At 43.0% G+C, this 20,576-nt stretch overlaps 1 protein-coding gene across 1 annotated transcript in view; it reads left to right on the forward strand.

Annotated features, from left to right (window-relative positions):
* Nucleotides 1-20,576, forward strand: part of GABBR2 (gamma-aminobutyric acid type B receptor subunit 2) — an 856,335-nt gene that overhangs the window by 297,202 nt on the left and 538,557 nt on the right. The window contains exon 3 of the mRNA XM_075921529.1: nt 1,867-2,037. Coding sequence (XP_075777644.1) covers nt 1,867-2,037 — 171 coding nt within the window. The remainder of the gene's footprint in view (nt 1-1,866; nt 2,038-20,576) is intronic.

Here is a 20,576-nt window from a genome sequence, read left to right on the forward strand (position 1 = left end):
ATTTAGCCTGGAGAAGAGAATAGGGGACATGATATCATTTTTCAAGAACATAAAAGGTTTAAAAGATTGTGACAAAGAGGAGTGAAAAAATGATATTTGCTTTAACTTCTGAAAACAAGAATCAATGGTCTTAAATTACAGCAAGGGTGGTTCAGATTGGATATTAGCAAAAAACTTCTGTCATGGTAGTTAAGCACTAGAATAAATTGTCTAGAAAGGTTGTGGAGTCTCCATTATTAGAGATTTTTAAGAGCAGATTAGCCAAACACTTGTCAGAGATGGTCTATATTGGGATGGCCAACTCGCAGCTTGCGAGCCGCATGCGGCTCCCGCACCCACAGCTTTCAGCTCTTAAAGGGGCAGCGTGTTTCTGTCTGAAAGAGACAGAGCCGGAGTCACAGCATCCCGTGCAGACTTTAAAATGACCACCTTAAAAATGGCCACCTTAAAAGGGCAATACCTCCTCTGATTTTAAAAGGACAAACTTTTTTTTTGGATTTTTTTTGCTCGACCAAACATTCTGGCTCTTCGCCTGTAACGGGTTGGCCACCCCTGGTCTATATAATGCTTAGTCCTGCCATGAGTGCAGAGGACTGGATTAGAAGTCTTGAGGTCCCTTCAGGCATGTCAACACGTCAGGGCTAAACTCAAAATAAGCTACTCAACTTGAGCTATGCTACTTGTGTAGCTTAAGTTGAAATAGCTTATTTCAATTTTTGGTGTTGTCTGCACAGCAGTTATTTTGAAATAGAGCACTCTTTCCCTGACTTCCCTTACTCCTCATACAATGAGGGTTACAGGAGTCAGAGTAAGAAGTCCGTTATTTTTAATTTATTTTGAAATAATGGACTTGCTGTGTAGACATGCACTACATTATTTTGGAATAACTAATGTTATTCTGAATTAACGTTGCTGTGCCTTCCAGTCCTACAAGTCTATAATTGGTGTTGACAACGTTGAGAGTGTAGACTCCAAACGCCATTTTCAGCAATTAATAAGGATTGCTCTGAGCCAGTGCCTTAGTTTTCAAAGTGTTTAAAAAAACCCACATTTACTCATTATTTCTCAAAAACTCCACTGAGAGGTAAGTCTGTATCATCTCCAATTTAGAGAAGAAACTTGGTCAGAGAGGTTTATCTAATGTTTCCAGGCGGGTGTACCTAGTATTAGTCATCTAACTCCACATTTAGACACTCAATTGACCTAATTTTAAAAGTTGTGCAAGATCCAAGGACAATCTGTCCCTGTCCTAATATAAAAGTCCAGAGAGGGGTCATTGTCTAACACAACTGGAGATTGGTAGCCAGGGACTTTTGTGTGTTTATCTTGGCTGCCTGTTGATTTCCTCCATGGCTTTAAAACCTGACTTCACATGGAGGCAGGTAAATGGCTTTATTTTTGCATGTTTTGCACACCCGCAACTTCCACTGAAGCTGGAGAGTGGTGAACAGGATTGGCCATTGGCTCAAGACCCTTTCATGTGGAGGGAAGTTGAAGGGGACTCTTTGGATAGCTTCTCCCCAAAAGCTACTTCTCCGTGGTTTTTAACATGGGTGGAGATAATCTGACACAGGGAATTTTGTAGTGCAACCTTCTCAAAACATTAATGACTCATGTAGTTACATTTGTAGCAGATGGGCTATACTGTTGTGATATCTGATAGCATATGTGGTGTTGAAAAGGTAGACAAGGTTGTAAAGGTTTACTTCTGAAAAGTAAAAGTTATTTATTCAATATAAGACAGTTAAAACGTCTCCAAATGTCCATAACTCATCACCTCATGTACTTTACTTTGCATTAAGTAGGGTAAGCTTCTTATGGGGTCAGCAATTAGATTTCACTCATTGAGATTTCTTTGTTTTTCAGCTCTCATTTGCAGCAACAACCCCGGAGTTAGCAGATAAGAAAAAATATCCTTATTTCTTCCGGACAGTGCCATCTGATAATGCAGTGAATCCTGCAATTTTGAAGTTACTCAAATATTATCAGTGGAAGAGGGTGGGGACTCTAACTCAGGATGTACAAAGATTCTCTGAGGTAAGAGCTGCTTAACTAATGGTATAAGAAGGTGATTTCTAATGTTTAATACTCAGGAACCTACTTCCACCATTAATGGGGAAAATGCATCCATTGTTTAAATCTGATTCTTTTTTTCTTGCCAGATGGCATTTACTGTACTTAAAGCCTGTTTCTGTTAGGGATTTCAGTACTTGTATAATTATGCAGATATCATGTAGCTGTGCTGCATTGTTGCAGAGTGAGGCCCAGAATGGTTTTATTTATTAAGTTTTGCACAGGTGCAGCAGATTTCTGCTGAGAGTTTGAACTCTGTTATAACAACACTCTTGCAAAAACAAATCTTTTATGTAGACATGTCATCAACATTCTAATTACACCCGCCTCTGCATCTATTGATTTGTAAAGCATATATACTTGTAAGGGAATTTTTATCTTTGTTTGGTCATTGGTTTGTCTAGTACGTAGACCAAATGTAGTCTCAGTCTGTTCCTTCCTTTAAGCCTCTATCATCAGTTTGCACACTTACAAATCTAGTCTCCAAACCGGCTTTGGTTGAAAAGCTGCAGTCTAGATGGGGAACAAGGATGTAGAACTAGTTGCACCCTCTTATTTTCATTCCCTTCGCTACAGTTTGAGTACTCATGATCCTAGAGTGAGCTAACACTCTGCCCTATCTTTCTCTTTCTGGTCTTGATGTCATTATAAAAAAGTGCTAGCTAACACATATTAAACTTCTAGTCTAGGCAAGGAAAATTTTGGTTTTAACACATTATCTGTTTCAGATAAATTGTGATACCCCCATCTGTATTTTCTGTGCTGGGATTTTAACATGTAATAAGTAGCACATAACAAAGCCACACTTTTATCCTGTTGTATACAGGCAGTTTTCCCCTCTTTTTCACTGAGATCATATCCAGACAGAATGTTGTATGTCACTGAATTAAATAAATATTCATTTTTCTTGAGATGTAAGTGTCACCCTTCTGTGTGCAGATGGTAAATTTAATTGCCACACAATATATTAAACTTATGGTAATGAAGGATCCTGTCAACACCTCTCTAGCAGCCAAGTGGCTTATGTATAATACACTGAGTCATGATTCCTTGGGACCATTAAAATTTAACCCTTTTCTCTTACAGTTGAATATAGAACTTCCCTCTTTTCTTCCAATTTCATGCAAATAATACAATTACAGAATGTAGAAAAAAACAGAAAGCACCATTATGTCCATTTGGAACATCTTTCCTTTGGAGGTACACCAAGTAATACTGATTTGTGTGCGTGTAATTTCAGTTTATGAAAATAAAATTAGATTGCTGGATTTTTTTAAGTTCAAAGAATACTGTATTTAGACAAAGTATATCTTAAATGTATAATCTCTATGTAAAATTCTGAGACACACAGGTTGTAAAGCTCTTTCTTCTAAGGAATGTCCACGAAATTTCCAGATGGCAGGAGATGACAGCTATATTATCTCAGTGTGGACAGCCATGACTATTGGAGGAGCGGTGAAGAAATAAGATTAGGAGTGCACTGAATGTGATTTCAAAGTAGGCTACTATGTACCAGTATTTACTATATATTTGAGATAATTTGTCTGTCTGTGTGTTGAAGAACTCCTCGTTGGAGAGCTAGAACCAACAAATTTGGTATGCAGCTTCCTCTTATCATAACTTTGCTTTGAAGTCAGCGTTTGGTTGTGGCAGGAAAACAGGCTGTGCCTGGAATAGGACTGCTTCTCATAAAACCCTACAGAAAAGAGACCAAATCACTAGGTTGGTGAAAAGAGGCTTGTGGGGGATCCTCCTCCCACCCCATCCAGAATTGTCATAGCCCCAAGCCTCCCACCCTCAGGTGCTCTTTAAGGAAGGTGGTGGGAGACTGATTCACATGGGGATGTGATTGGCTGTTCTCCTTCATCAGAGGAAAGTGCAGTTTGCTGCATTCCTCACTCAAGCTGGGGTATGCAGGGGGCAGATGAACCTGAACCTGCCCCAGCTGGAGAACATGTCTGTGCCCACTGGAGCTGCAGCGGCAATGGAGAGTTGTTTCTTAGGGTAAGGAGAGTCAAGGGGGTGGGTGGCTTAGCAAAGAGGATTGGAAGGTGGGGGGCCTCAAGGCACGAGATGGGGGCAGCTCAGGAGGAAGCAGGTGGGGATGCAGAAGTCAGTTCAGGTGGGAGGTGCAGCATTCAGGGCAGAGCTCAGGTCAGGGGACTGAGAGGGGGGGTTTACTGGGGCTGTGTGTGGTGGCAAGGTGGCACTGCTCCAGCAGTGGCTTCTCCTAGGGGGCTGTGGCAGTGCTCCCTAGAGGGTGACTCCTGTTGGAGGGGGGAAGTGCTCTGTGGGCTGGCACTGGCTTCCACCTGCCCCCAATCCCTGTCTGCTGCTGGTGTGGAGTATGTGGTGTTTCAGGGTTACCTCTGGCCTACAATGGCACCTTCCATCCTGCTGTCTGTTTTTGGGGTGGGGGGGGGGGTACTCTGAGGGCCTGGCCAGGCTGTAAGCTGCCCCTGGCTTTCAGGTCCCCCTCCACTCCTTGCAGGATGTTTGGGGGAGGAAGCAACCAGGGGCTGCCCCCTCTTCCAGTGGGTCCCCCCTCACATCCTGCAAGCTGTTTGAGGAGGGGCCAGGCTCTGGGGGCTGTTCTCCTACTCCAGTTCCCTCCCTGCACTGCAGCCTGCAGGCTTTTGGGAGAGGGTCTGAGAACTGCTCTCACTCCAGTGACCTCCCTGCAGCCTGAAGGCCTCTCCACATCCTCCAGTACCCTCTCCCCATGGCCTGCAGCCTGGGGAGTCCAGGCTCCAATGGCCCATCCATGGCCTGCAGCCAGTCTGGGGGTGAAGGGGTGAGACTCTGGGAGTTTCCCCCTCTCACTGCCTTCCTCTAACAGTTCTCCTTGGCAGACTGTCTGGGGGGGGGGGGGGGGGCAGACTCCAGGGGCTGCCCCTGGCCTCTAGCACACTCCCTCCCTGTGGCCTGCAGGATGTCTGGGGTGGGGGTCAGGCAACCCTAGCTCCCAGCAGGCCTCCCCCACATATCATGAAAGCTGTTTGGGGAGGATCCAGGTTCCAGGGGCTGTTACCCTCCTCCAGCTGTCCCCTCAGCCTGCAGGCTGTCCATGGAGAGCGGGCTCCAGGTTTGGGGCAGGAGGGCTCCATATCTAGTCTCATGGCACGCAAGATGGTGGAGACCCAGCCCTGCTGACCACTCTCTTTGTGCTTCAGTTGCCCCCCAGTGGCCGCTCTCAGTGTCGCGTTCCTCCTCTTTGTGCCCTTCCCTTAAACGCCCCTCCACTCCCTGCCTCCTCCCTTTCCCTGCTATGGAAAACAGTCCCATTCTCAGCATTTCTTGTTTTCCAGGCACAACCAGGGATACTTTAGGGTAAGCGGAAGCTGCCTACCAAATTGGTGGTCCTAGCTCTTATGGTTTAAGAGGAATTCTTGAACAAACATATTCACAGATGCACAAACAGAAGCACTCTAAAATATATCTAGATCTAGATATCTCTCTCATCAGTTCCTCCAGTACTGTAGCTATTTTTGCTTGATTTTCCTGCATTTCCTCCAATTTGACTATAGATACACCTTTGTGGCTTCAGGGTACCTAGAATTAAAAGCTGTATTTTAGTTGTGATCCCACAAGTACTATGAAAAAAAGACAGTTATTTCCTTGTTTTGTGCTATGATATCTCCTCCTATGCAACCTAAAATCAGCTCTTCCTACTGCTGTTTGCATTTTGGCATGCCTAATTTGTTGCCTGCTATGACCTAGATCCTATTGTGGTGTGTTTGCTGTCACTGCTGCTGCTTTTCAAGTATTTCCCCTCCATTGAGTACTTGTGCATGGGATTATTTTAAAGACAAGTTAAGTTGTGTTTGTCTAACTTATTTTTGTGCTTTGCCTATATTTCTAACAGTATTTCCTTTGTATTATTCCTCTGCCCTTGCCTGGAGTTCTCAGCACTTCCCAGTTTAGTATCATCAATGTAGGTGGTATTTTGAAAAGGAGGAAGAAATGAAAAGTGTGTAGGGAGTTAGTGAAATTAGCTACTGATCTGAAGAAGAAAATATAGTTAAAGTCTTCCTTCTTGTTACCTTAGTAACCACATTTCCAGAATGGCATAACTCGGGCCTTTGGCCTTGACCATTTGAAAACATCTTACTACCAAATAAATAACAATAACACTTGCAGTTGGAAGAAATACTTTTTTTTTACACTTCTGTTTATTAGGTCATGGTTCTAGATGTCTGCTGTAGAAATCACTGCATCTCTGTCATCCATTGTACCTGAATCAAACCAACTGAGAACTTTTAAGTGTGATTTTGTAATCAATGCCCCTTCCAAGTATGGTGTACTGTCCCAGCTAGTGGCACTGGGACCACTCACAGGGAGAATAAGGAGTCTAGTCTACAACCTTAGCTAATAGCCAGCTGGCTTTTAGTTCATGTCGTACATGCTCATGTGCTAAGCTCCAGAGGTCCCAGGTTCAAGCCTGCCTGTGGGCGTTACAATTTCTCATCCTGTTAAAAAGGTTATAAATAAATGCAGTAAAATTGTTTAAAAGAGAATCATCAAGGGCATGTCTACACTATGGAGTTATTTCAAAGTAACAAGGCAAGCCACCACACAGCAAGCACATTATTTGAAAATACCAGGCTTGTGATAGTGAAATAACAACCCCTCATTCTATGAGGAATAATGCCTATTTTGAATTTGCTATTCACAGCCTGGGGCCTGCACAGCAGCCCATGCACATGGGTGCACATGGAATTCCAGTCTGGAACATGCAACCCCCTGAGGCTGTCACACAGGAACCCCTGGGTCCTTCTCATAAGTTTCCTGAAGAGTCCGCCTTCCTCCCAACTCCATGGTGGGACACCTTCCCACAACAAGCCACCACTAAGGATGCTGGCGTCATGGAACCACACAGCAGTGCCGCACACAGCACTGGCTCATGCCTGCACTTGGGTAGCATCCACTCCTGGTCAAGAGTGGTGAGGCAGAGAACACTGATCCCTGCATGGGAATCTGCTGTGGAAAAGAAAAGGAGGAGACCCCAGTAGAACCCCCCCTCTGGCAAGCTGCATCTGCTGCTCACACACACCTCCTCCCATCTCTTCCAGTGGGCAGGGATAGAAGTTCTCTCTCTACTGGACTCCACCATTGGCAGACCCAGTGTGTTTGTGGCACAGAGGGAAGGCAAGCTAACCCATCCCCGCCCCTCCTGTCCACAGGCTCCTGGCCTGACTGGCACCTTCCCATGCCTGCTTGTCCCTGGGATGTGGGGGTAGCTAGGCTCCCTGGAACATCCGTGCCCCTGCAGGAAAGTGCCCTCTGTGTGGCAACAAATGGTCTTTACTTGACACCCATCACCATTGACTGAACCAAGGCCTTCGGTGTCGGCTCACATATTAGGGCAAGCCTTCATACACACTGTCTTCTGGTATGACTGCCTTTCTCACTTGTCTTCAGAGCTTGGCCTGCTGTGAGGGTGGTGTGTGCACTACCTACTGTGCCATCAACATGACCCACAGAGACCCACTGTCGACCCCGAGACAAGCTGATGTGGGAACACCTCAAGTGCCCTCCAGTGTAGTTTTAAGCAGGAGCAGCAGGGGCGGGTCACTGAGCTGGAGGAGCACTGCGCTGAACGGGAGCTGCGGCACACCTTCTGGGAGCAGCTGTCCCAGCAGCCTGAGACCACAGGCTCAGGCTTTCACCACTGCCGTTGAGCACCTGCTCACCGCCATTGTGTAGTCCAGCAGCCCACCCCACACCAGCTCCTCCCCCAACTCCCAGCAACCATTGGAAAACCTCCAGGGAGGGAGATTTCACACCCACTCCCTGGGCAACCCATTCCAGTAGTTCACCTCCCTCCTAAGACAATAGCAAGAGAAGTGTAGCAGCTGGCTATGTGACCTTTAGAAATCAGACACCCCCCACTTCCCAGCAATGGATTTTGCATACATAAATCTAGCTCAGAGATGCAATTTTGGGGGCTTAGTAGTCTTCCTAATTCAGGATAGGCTAGTCTAAGGCACTTGTGATCACCATACAGGGGACAGACTGTCTGGGTAGGCAGTCTCTTGTTAGATAGATGCTAAGACATGCAGAACGCAGCAAAAGAGTCAAGAAAAAGTATGACAGCCCTCGGGGGTAGAACCCCCAGAAATACATGTAGCGAGACAACAGCTAAGTAGGGTAGATGGCCAGGGTTCCACGCTCAGTGTAAGATTAATTTGCCATTGAAGACAGCATGACTAGGTGTGAATGTTATAGACACCCCACGCCTTCATGGAAGAGGTTAAGAAACTGCTTTGGGCTGAAATGGCCCTGACCTGCCAATCATGCCAGGATAGGAGAAGCGGTTAAAAAGAGGGAACTCCACTCAGCTGGGGGCAACCTTGGGAAGGGAGCAGACTGTTGAGTGTCTCCATCTCTGCAGAGAAGCATATTCAGCCCCAAGAGGCCCTGCCCTCACAGAAAGCGCATGCAGAGCCATGGCGTTGAATGGGAAAGAGGACTGAGACTTGCACTGGAGCCTCAGGGCTCTGAGGCAGGCATGGATACTCCCCAGGCCCTTCTGGAGTAAGATAGATCCATATTTTGCAGGGAACTGCTTACAGATTTCTTTACTTTTTTGTTTAACCCTGTTTGCTCAGTGTGGGCTGTTTTGTGATTTCACCTGGGACCTTGACAGGGGACCAGACGATTGAAAGGCCTTGAGAGCAAGCCCAGTAGAGTGATATACAGCAACACCTGCTGGGCCAAGGGAATACTTCGACTCATTTGCACACATTTCTCACATAATCTACCGGGGGACTATGATTTGTGACAGCTGGTAATGGAGAACTGCCCATAAGTAGGACAGCTGTGCAAGGAATGTGGCATGTTGAACCATTTTAGCAGCACATGTGAGAGCAGAGGGAAATCTCAAAGATTTAGTCAGAATTGTACAAGAGGATATTGTACGTCAAACAATAGTAATGATACCAAGACACTCTCCAAGTCTGGGAGCATAGGTTCAGGCTGTCAAGAAAGCAACAAGGGACAATACCAACCTCTGTTCATGTCAAAATATGAATAGGGGACATTCAGTATGATTTCTCATACTGTTGGCTATCAGCATCTTCTGCCATGAGATTTTTTTAGGGTGATTTGGATTCAAACATGCTCATTACAAAGATCAGGCACAATTTAATAATGTATTATGAATCCATAATGCAGACCACAGGAAAACATAATCTCATAGTAATTAACCTAAAAAATAACAGATGGTAACAACTGAAATTTGTAATGGTGGATAGTAAGGACTGCAGATCCTCCCTGGAAAATACCATCATATAAACCAGAGATCTGACCAGGATGCAGAATCAAAATTTTACAGCTGCAGTTTATGAAGCAAAAGGGAACAATGAAAAGAGTTTTAAAAGCATATGGGGATGTTTTCAAAGGCAGTGGGTGTCTCAAAGGAAATCAGTGACTGGTAGTAGATCTCACAGTAGACTTGTGTGCTTACGTTGAAGGGAAATTCCAGTGGCATGTAAATTTAGTATGCCAGGAGCTGGAACATCTGCAGAGCTGGAAGTACCACCATAGCTAGGCATGGCCTGAGAGGACTTGGTTTTAATTGATGAAGGTTAGAAAAAGTTGATTTCAGTGGGCATGCAGAAATTGATTTTTTTTCACCCACCATCAACAATTGGTCGGGGGGGGGGGAAGTCTCTCCTCCTAGAACCTTGCTGCTGCGGTGGTTGGATGTCACAGTCATGGACTTGCTCTCTCACTCACCAGCTGGAAGTGCCATCAGTCTCTGCACTACTCCCCAGGACTTCCTACTCATGTCTGTGACAGTGGAGCTGCAGAGGCCTCCCTGCACAGCCACAGGCCTGCTGATGCCTAAACCCTGCAGGTGCAACATGCCAGAGTCAGGCCTGTCCAACTGGCAGGGCAGAGCAAAGACCATCAGTAAGGACTGCAATGAGGATGAGCTCTCCAGCACGAGACATTAAGCAGCAGGGTGGCCTCCCCTGGTGTTGGGAGCTTCTCCAGGCTGTTGTCACTCTGCAGAAATGTAAATAAAAATTGATTAAAATTTTTTGGAAAAAAAAAGAGAAATTGATTTTTTTCATTGACATTTTTAAAAATATTGAATTCTGCCAAGAGTAATAGCAGCACATAGAGAGGCCTGTATAGGCTGGGTAAGCAGCATGGGGGTAGTAGAGAAACCAAATTACACATCTTAATGGATCCAAAACTATTGATCTGAACATCGTAAAGATGCCACTGTCTAGTGCCCTCCATTGATGGCATATTGCCAGAACTTTCCTGTAATGGGATGTGCTCACCCCCGGGGTGTCTCCTGGTGGTTACTCTGGGAATTAGCTCTGCTCTTCAGCATGGTGCCTTCCTCTTGTGGTGTCTGTCTCACTGCTTCTTTACCATATCCACTGTCTGTGGTGACCTGTGTTGCTCCTGGATTTCAGCGTAGTTTTCAGGGCACGTACCCCAACTCCATTGTATCCCACTTCTCGTGGGCTCATGTTACAGTGACAAAGTTCAGCCCCTATCCAGCCTCTCCCTCAGGGCACACTGCAGTTTTTAGCTGCACTTTGCAGGTTTTTTGGCTGGCTTCTTCCTTTGGCAGCTAGTTTGACAAAGGGGGTCCAGACCCACCCACTCCTGTGTCCTGACCCAGGGATCCTATAACTGGCAAACACTCACTGCCTCTCTTTCCCTTTTGCTGCAATCCGCTTTCCCTTAGCCACTTCCCCATAGCACCATTTGCTCAGCACTGCTCTGTCCCAGGTATTTCCCCCTACAGGCAGATAATCCTTCTTCCATAAGCTCCATAAGGGAGATCCTCGCTGTCCTGTGGCCCTTTTTGTAGGGTCCAACCTGGCCCTGATTGGTTGCTTCTAAGCCTTCCTCTGATTAGCTGGTTTCTGCACAGCTGCTTTAAGGGCTGCTATTAACCCTTCTTCTACCTGTGTGGGGAGAGTTTCCCTATCATATTTCCAAAACCATAATCTTTGTGGTCTGTGATGTGCAAAACCGTTCGGTCACTATAGTGAGCTGCACATGCTCAGACACATAAGCCAAGCATCAAAGTAGTTCCAGAGAAGTCTCACAAAAGCACTGACTGGAGAGAAGGGAAAGGGAATAATTGCTGGTAGCATCCTCATTATAGGTGAAGGCAGTACTGAGACAGAAGATGAACGAGACCATGACAGAAAGCTATTAGATTTTCTACAGTAATGTAGGGACAAGAACATAAAACTCAATATAAAAAATTTGACTCAAATAAACTGACTCAAATAAATAAATTTTCACTGACCATTTGCTCACAGAAGAGAAACTGAGAGCAGATCCCACCAAGATGAAAACGCTTAGAGACGTGCCAGATCCAGTGGAGTGGAAGGGGTATACCGCTTCATAGGAATGATGTATTATGTCCAAGTTCTGTCTACACCTGACTGCAGTCAACATCACAAGGCCAGATGTTGGGTGGGATGGAACAGGTCCCAAACAGAAAGTATTTGACACACTGAAATAAATCAAAACCGGGGCATCCATTATCAAGTACTACCAACCAGCCACAATATTGTATCACTGACAGGATTGGGTGTAGCTCTTTCACAGGAGCAGCCAATGAGTTATGTCAACAGAGTCCTGTCAGAGAGGCTATGTTTAGACTACAGGCTTTTTTAAAAAAAAAAAAACTTCACCTGTGTCTAGACTGCCGCTGCGTTCTTTCAAAATTAAATCAAAAGAATGTGGCTTTTTTTTTACAGCAGTAAACCTCACTTTACAAGGCAGAATGCCTTTTTTCAAAAGCTCTTTCAAAAAAAGACGTTCTTGACCACAACAGGGCTTTTTTGAAAGAGAGCATCTAGATTGTCTGGATGCTCTATTTAGAAAAAGCAGATAGCTTTTTTGAAAAATTTGTGGCTGTTTAGATGATCTCTTTTGAAAGAAGCATGTAGTCTAGATGCACCCAAACAGAACAGGGCTAAGCCCAAATAGAAAGATAGCTCCTGGCTGTGATATAGGTTGATTCCACCAGAACACCTGTGGCCACCCAGAATGATAGTGCAATCAGACAGGTGTTGTAGACCCTTTTTAGTGCTTCAGAGAGATTGTAGCTCATGTTGATATGCCTTTAGTACTACTGGGTAGAGATCAGACATTGTCCAGGATGATTACTGGTGTTAGCTGACATCATGAGCTGGACATATGTATCCAGCATCAGCGAGTTGAGAAAATGGGATCAGGAGACTGAATTTGTTAGTATGCTGCACTGTCGTCCAATTACAACAGCAAAGCTAATAGAAATCAAAGGCTACAGAAAAGGATGTTGAAGTACACACAGTCAAGAGAGAAATACTAGCAGGGTGGCCACAAGACAAAAGTCAAGTGCCGGTGGGAGGAGAACTATATTTTCAAATAAAAGATGAGTCAAGTGTGCAGGATGGAACTAACTCCCTTTGATTTCAGCTCCTATTAATTTCAGTAGGACATAAGAACGTAAGAAAGGCCCTACTGGGTCAGAATCCTGTCCTCTGACAGTGGCCAATGCCAGGTGCCCCACAGGGAATGAATAGAAAGGGTAATTATCAAATGATCTGTTACCCATTCCCAGCTTCTGACAAACAGGCTACAGGCACCGTTCCTACCCTTCCTGTCTCATAGCTATTGATGCACCTGTCTTCCATGACTTTGTCTAGTTCTTTTTTGAACCCTCTTAAAGTCCTAGTCTTCACAACATCCACAGGTTGACTGTGTGTTGTGTGAAGAAATCTTCCTTTCGTTTGTTTTAAATCTGCTACCATTTAATTTCATTTGGTGACCCCTAGTCCTTGTGTTATGGCAACAAGTAAATAATGTTTCCTTTCTCCACACGAGTCACGATTTTATAGACTTCTAACATATCCCCCCTTAGTCTTCTCTTTTCTTTGCTGAAAAGTCCCAGTTTTATTAATCTCTGCTCATGTAGCAGCATTCCAACCCCATCATAATTTTTGTTGCCCTTTTCTGGACTTTTTCAAGATACCTTTTTGGAAAGGAGATGACCACATCTGCATGTAGTACTCAAGATGCGGGTGTACCATGGATTTATATAGCTGCAGTAAGATGTTCTCTGTCTTATTTTTTATTCTTCTTTTAATGATTCCTAACATTCTGTTTTCTTTTTTGACTGCTGCTACACATTGAGTGGATGTTTTCAGAGAACTATTCAGAGACCTCTCTCCTGAATGGTAATAGATAATTTAGTCCCCATCATTTTAAACGTATAGTTGGTATGATATTATCTGCCATTTTGCTGCCCAGTCACCTCATTTTGTGAGATTCTTTTGAAGCTCTTCACAGTCTGCTTTTGACTTAACTATCTTGAGCATTTTAGCATCATTTGTACCTAACCTGTTTAGGCACTTTGAAATTCCCATGCAGCATTTACCTGCATCTTTAGACACTTAAATGTACTGAAACCTGGCCTACCGTGACCAAAAATTATTCATCAATTTACTAACTACAAAAGCTAATACTGCTTTGTGAAATAAATCAGTTTAAAATGCAAAACATGTTTGATTTCTTATGTCAATCATGTTTTATTTAATTAATACCCAAAACTAGCTTCTTTTAAAAAAAATTAATTGAATTGCTGTTTCCATCCAAATATACTTCAAGACAAATCACGAGTAAAACATGGTCATCTAGTAAATAAGAAATGAATTATTTCTAACAAAACCAAAATGTAAAAATTAAGAATCTTAATCTTTTTTGTTGAGCTATATAATTGCTCAGTAAATGGTGTGTAGATATAATGTATCCTTCTGATTAGCAAAAAAGAAGTACCAAATTTAGCATAAGGACTATATTTAGTTGCAAATCAACATAATTTTATTGGATATATGAACCAATGTAAAAAGCTAGCTTAAAATTATAAATGCAAAAGATTTAAATTAATTATTTAAATCAAGGTTTCCTGCTTGCTGATTTAAATCATAACTAAAATCTGTGATTTAAATCACTTTGATTTAAATCAATCCATCATTCCCTTTGCAGAAATATTTGGAGCAATTTGCAATGCTTCTAAGATGCAAAAAGAAAAGCACTCACTGACAATATGGTGCTTTATCTGTTCTAAGAATAAATGAGGGACTCTAATAAAAAGTCTAGAGCAAAAAAAGTATTTAAATCTACATTACAGTAAATGTTAAGCACTCGTAATGGCAACAGAAACTTCATTTAAGAAAGAGTGGACAATAACTACTTTCATTTAAGTTTTCCAGTCATTTCCTTCACTCTAGCTTTTTTGGTTAATTTTAGTTTGCATGATTCCCTGATGTACTATCAAACAAACATTAATTTGCCTGCAGCTTAGCAAAGTCTCATCTTTCGCTCTCTGTCAGGTCTAATAAGTTTTAAAAACATGTTTGCTCTGGCATTGGTAGATGAGAAGAATGATCTATGTTATCCTTGTCACTCTTCCTTGATCAGTCCTGAAGCTTCTCTCCAAACCGTTTTGGCCTTTCTTGTCCTGCTTAAAACAATGGAAAATAGAAGTGTTTGTTAGCTAGTTTCCTCTGGCAAATTCCATAACTCTTGTTTGTTTTGTTTTAGTTTTGTTTTCCCAACACTTCAGGGCAAATGCTTGTCACCGGGGAAAAAACAGACAAATGCAGTCATCTCCGCCCCAGTTAAATAATAAGGAGGCTGAGGTGGGACTGACTTTCTGAAAGAAGAGGGATCAGGATTTAAGAATGTTCGCCTCTTTCACTTGAAAACCATTGACTTTCCATCTCCCTATTCTCTAATATAGTAACCTTTTTTGGGATTACCCCCATGCACCTCTTTCCAAACAAAGAAACAAACCCACACACAGTGCTCGTTATGTTTCTGGGATTTAAATTGAAAACAAAACACAGTACCATCTGTGCCTACTCTTGTTTTGTTAGTTCAAAGAAATCTATTCTTTACTAACACTGGATGACTCAATTTTGGTAATGACTAAAGAGTTGTGCAAAACCAAGCCTTACAGAGGGTGTAAATTCCTGTGTTTTTCCAAAAGTAGGAGGCCAATTAGAAGGGGGAAATTTTACACAGCGTATTTCTGTGTGCCCTTTGAGTTCTGAGGCTTCTATGTAGTTTTTTCACATACTATTTTAGCCACCTTGAATATTTTAAATAGAAAGGCGGGGTAAACATATTTAAATAAATAAATAAAATATTTTAAAGGGAAGTATTTTAAATTTAGCTCTGGCTGAAATCTTTCCTTGGAAGCTCTACTGCTGGTGATTGTTCAATATCTCTTTAAAGCGAACATAACAAACAAACAAACTGAGAATGTTCATCAGAAAAACAAAGTGGGTGAAGTAATATCTTTTATTGGTCCAACTTCTGAAATTGGGCTAATAAATGAATACCTCACCTACCTTTTCCCTAACATTCTGGGACCAACGTGGCTATAACACTGCAGACAGGATGTATCAGGCATATTCTGCCCTCTGTAGAAGGCAATGACTTAAAATTAAAAACAACTAAACCAAAACAAAAAACATTCAGACTGGGCTACCAGAAAGACCTAATTCTCTAGAGCCCTAAAGAGCCAGAAGGAGACATTAACCAATCAGGACCTAGCAGGCCATTTAAGAAGGCCTGCATGCTGGTTCTCTGGAGCAGTGCTGGATGAGGCTAGGTTAGGAGAGATAGCCCACAACCTCAGGAACATCTCAGGGCCTTAAAGTATTTCATTTGTGCCAGGGCTTGACAGGGTGAGCTCCAGCACCTCTAGGCTTGGCAGTTCATAGCTCTGGCACCTCTTGGGCTTGCTGCATCAGTCACAAATGTAAAAACTTACTTGAATGCTAGTTGCATGAGCTTAGGCACTTTTTTGGTACAAATTAAGCACTTTGGCTATAAGTGCTGTGATAAAGCAGCTACTTTTTATGTTTGCAGGATAGTTTCTTGGAATGCATGTGCAAAATATCTGCCCTGAGGTTATCTCCGCAGGCCACATCAGTCAGCCTTTAGCAAAACTATTACCACAAAGCCTTTTACTAATACTACAAACCTTTAACTGTAGCTAACCTAATAATCAGTTGACTTATGTTCATCTATTTAGACCTCTACCCCCCAAGAAAAAGGATGTTTCAAACTAATAACCAAAACACCCTGACAATCTTATGCTTGATAATGTCATTTTACGTCTGGCAAGCATAAAATCACTACTGAGCCATGATACATGGTCACCAGTCATACAATCAGTTCAAGGGGCAACAGAGAGTATCATTATACCAATTTTGTTCACATGAGAATTGAGGCACAAAGAGGCGAGAGGATTTTTTGGGAAAAGAGGGGAATCAGAATAAGGGAAGCTCAACAGCAGCTGTAACTATGGAAAATGCACCATCGTTACATAGTCATAAAATTGGTCTGTTCTAGGCTATTTAAAGGGAAAAAAGTTATGGGAGCTGGCACACAGATGTCATTGGATTTTTTTCTGCATATATTTAGACTTAGGGCTAGAGGGGACTATTATGATAATCTAGTCTGACCTCCTGAATAGCAGAGGGCAGAGGAAAGAGAATTTCATCATTAATTCCTGTTTAGAGTAATAGCTTCTAGTTCAACTACATTATGTATTTTAAAAAGACTTTTAATTTTGACTTGTCTCCAAGTGATGGAGAATTTGCCACATTCCTTGGTTATTTAAAATATGTCTTATTTTCAGTTTGCACTTTGGCTTCAACTTCCATTCATTGTCTCTGGATATATGTTTGTTTTTTAGATTCAAGACCATGATCTATCAAGCTGTCTCCCTGTGTAGGCATTTATAGACATAACTCTTCTTGGAGAGACTTTTAGATGTAAGGTGAACTCTCCAGACTACGAAGTATTGCTGTGGCTTTTCTCTATACCCTCCATTTTTTTCAGTACCTTTTTAGTGTGGAAACCAAAATTGGACTCCATGAGCTTGATTCATAGAGTTCTCAACAGAAAAGTCTCCAGCTGCTTTAATTCACATAGAAAACCAGAAAATCCAGTAAAGTGTTCCAGGAGTGTTCGTCCAAAGCTACATATTGAGGTTATCATTTCCTTACTCCTACTTGATGTTCCCGTAGCAAGGCATCCAAGAATTGTTAGCACTTTTTGCAGAACTTGCACTGAGTCCTCATGTCCAGCTGATTATCCACAATACTTCCAAACACAGTTTTTGAGTCACTGCTTTTCAGAATATAGTCTCTTTATTGCTAGATGATTAATTGCATATTTGGCTGAATTAAAACTCATAATGCGTACCCAGTTTACCAAGTGGTCCAGATTGCTCCTGGCCTTGTTATTTACTACCCTGCCAATCCGTGTTTCATTTGCAAACTTTATCAGAAATGCTCTTATATTTTCTTCCACATCCTTCATTAAAAATTTCTGCAGGGCCCACATTAGAAAAACTCTTTCTAGTTGATAATTGCCTATTAACAGTGTTTGAGATTTACTCACAAGCCAGATTTTAAGACAGTTTATATGTGCAGATATTACAGATTTTGTACAGTGATTGATCTACCAAAAAACCCAAACCAAATGCCTACCCTGGCCACTACCACAACGATTTGTTACCTAAGCAAATGTCTTACACCGAATTCTAAGTATATTATGTGAATACTTCACTTGATTTTTATCACCTAAACTTTTGAGTCTGTCAATGAATCAGTGTTTTTGATAAGACTTATATTCCATGAACCCGTGTTTATTACTGTTAAATGTATTACATTCCTTTAGCTTTAACAATAAAGTCATCAGTTTAGTTTTTTGCCTGGGATCAATATCAGGTGTTGCAGAGCTCTGGTAGTGTCCCCTGGGTCCTGTGCTTCCTGGTGGATTTTAGGATGCCTCTGAGGCTCGCAGTGATCCTCCCACTCAGTTCTTTTAGAGGTGAGGGTTCCCTGCTTAATGAGCCCTTTTCAGCAGCAGCCAATAGGGAAAAACCCTTCCATGGTCTGAAAGATCCCTTCCCCTGGTGGCAGCCCACTGGATGAGGGGAGGGTTGGGGGTAATCGGTCCTACCCACCTACTCTAGGTTCCATCCCCAGGGGCCCTAAGTAGCAGCTAATAGTGGGGCTCTTGACCTTATCCCCACCATATAACAGCCTTTCCCTGCTCCACTTCCCCAACCACTCCCTCAATGCCTTCTCCCTGGCATCTTGGGAGAAACCCCTTATGCTTATAGTGGGCTAGCACGTCTTAACTGGCAGCAGATGTTCCATTAGGCTGCGCTGCAGGTTGGCTCCTAATGAGTTTCAGGTGCCCATCTGACCTGATGGCTGAGCAGCCATCTGTGGCAACCTATTTAGGGAACATGAACCCACACACCCAACTACATGTGTACTTACCTCCCATCAACTCCTGCAGCCCACTGCCATTGGTCTGCCATACAAGCTAACCACTTTCCAGTTACCCAGATCAGTCAGTTTACCCTTTGTAAATTCATGTAGATTCAAAAGTCACATTAACCCAGTATTTAGGTTGCAAAGTCAGCTCTGGAAAACCAGGAAATGGCTTGATTTATGGCTGGCCGTGTACCCTTCATTCTGCCTTTAGATGTCCATTCTGATCATTGAATGAGGCAAGAGTCCTGTGAGGGATGGGGAGAGGGCTGTGGAGGGAAAGAGGAGGAAGTATGTGATTATGTAATTAAAGTCTGCACTGAAACATAGCTGCACAAGGGGGCTGCATTAAGGCCGAAAAGACAACTGAGATTTCCTAACTTTTGAGTACTTGATTTTGAAGTCTTTTCAAAGTGTGTTTTAAAAAAATTTCTTACATGCAACTGCAACAACCCCCATCATGTGCTAACGGTAGTGTTTCAGCCCTGAATCTTAGCATTGTAATACTGGCAGATGTCACTTGAGCTACAGGACTGTATCAACCAGCAAGAGGGGAAGGCTGGTCTCCTAGAAGAAGTAAGGGCAGCTAGGGCTGGGGATGTAGTCAAGGGGAAGCCATCACCTGGCTTGCCTTGGTACACTCTTCTTCTAAGCACAGTAAGAAGTTGTAGCCCATGAGGTGCCCGTAGAGTTCTGGCAGCTCCCAGTAGAGTAATCACTGCTGTTTTGACAGGACTGCAGGATATTTGTGTTTCAGTTAGTTTTGTTTGCTGCCAAAATTATCTTGAGGAATACAAGCAAGAGAAAGGAAATAGCTGTTTTAAAACTGTTACATCTCAGAAAAAGCTCAACAAAATGTTATGGGGGCAAAGGAAAGGGGCTTCCCTAGCCTCAGAGAACTCCCCTCCCCACTGAATGTGAACAGTCTGCTGTAAATAGTAGGGGCACGTCTAGACTGCCCGCCGCTTTTGAAAGAAGATATGCAAATTTGGTGTGAATTTGCATATCATCTTCCGATCCCATTTTTGGAAGAGATGTTTCAAAAAAAAGCAGTCTAGAAAAGTCTGAACCCCTTTTTCGAAAGAATCCTTCTTCTTAAAAAAATGAGGTGTAAAACAAAAGGTGGGGTTTTTTTTGAAAGAACCATGTCTAGACTACTTTTTTTTTCTGAAAAAAACCCTTCTGAAAACAGGATTGGAAGAAGATATGCAAATTCATGCTGAATTTGCATATCTTCTTTCGAAAGCCGTGGGCAGTCTAGACGTGCCCTAGAGGTGGTAGAGCTTCTCAAAGACAAGGTTATCATAGTGCCTTGGTGTGGTTCCTCCTTCTCAGTTTCAAAAGAAGACCACTCTATCTTGTTGGCCCTAACAGCTGAGGGCCAATCAACAGGAAATTAGCACTGTAAGTTAGTGAAGAGTCTATAGCCTGTTCGGATATGGTGAGATTGGTTTTCATAACCTCATGTCGGTGTAAGGTGCTGGTTGTGGTATGGATAAAGCTGGAGTGTCTAAGGGGATTGCTTATGAGACTTCTTGCTGGTCAGAGTAGCAGCTGAAGTGCTCTCTGAAGTGTTTTGGTACAGTCTTGGGCTGTAAGTAGCTCTGGGTATGTCTACACTACCACCCTAGTTCAAACTAGGGTGGTTAATGTAGTCATACACCTACCCACCTTAGGCCAGACAGACTGCATTTGTTTGCCCCAGTGTAATATAACAGGGGGTCTTGGAGCACGGCTGTTCAAATTAGGGCGAACTGCTTAGAACCAGAGGGTATGTCTACACTACCACCCTAGTTCGAACTAGGGTGGTTAATGTAGTCATTCAAAGTTGCAAATGAAGCCCAGGATTTAAATATCCCGGGCTTCATTTGCATCTTGCCGGGCGCCGCCATTTTTAAATCCCCGTTAGTGCGAACTCCGTGCCTGCGGCTATACGCGGCACGGAGTAGGTAGTTCGAATTAGGCTTTCTAATTCGAACTACTGTTACTCCTCATGGAACGAGTTTTTGTATTTGTGAGATAGTAACCAGCAACCTTCTGCAAATGTGGAAACTGAGACTTGCAGAGGCTATAGGTAAAAACTGCAGTAGTAAAAAACAGGAGATGATGAAGGGCATGTCTACACTTGCACAGTCTTTCAAGAGAGGGATGCAAATGAAGAAATTTGAA

The sequence above is a fragment of the Pelodiscus sinensis genome, chromosome 2 (assembly GCF_049634645.1).
Source record: "Pelodiscus sinensis isolate JC-2024 chromosome 2, ASM4963464v1, whole genome shotgun sequence".
Taxonomy (NCBI): domain Eukaryota; kingdom Metazoa; phylum Chordata; order Testudines; family Trionychidae; genus Pelodiscus; species Pelodiscus sinensis.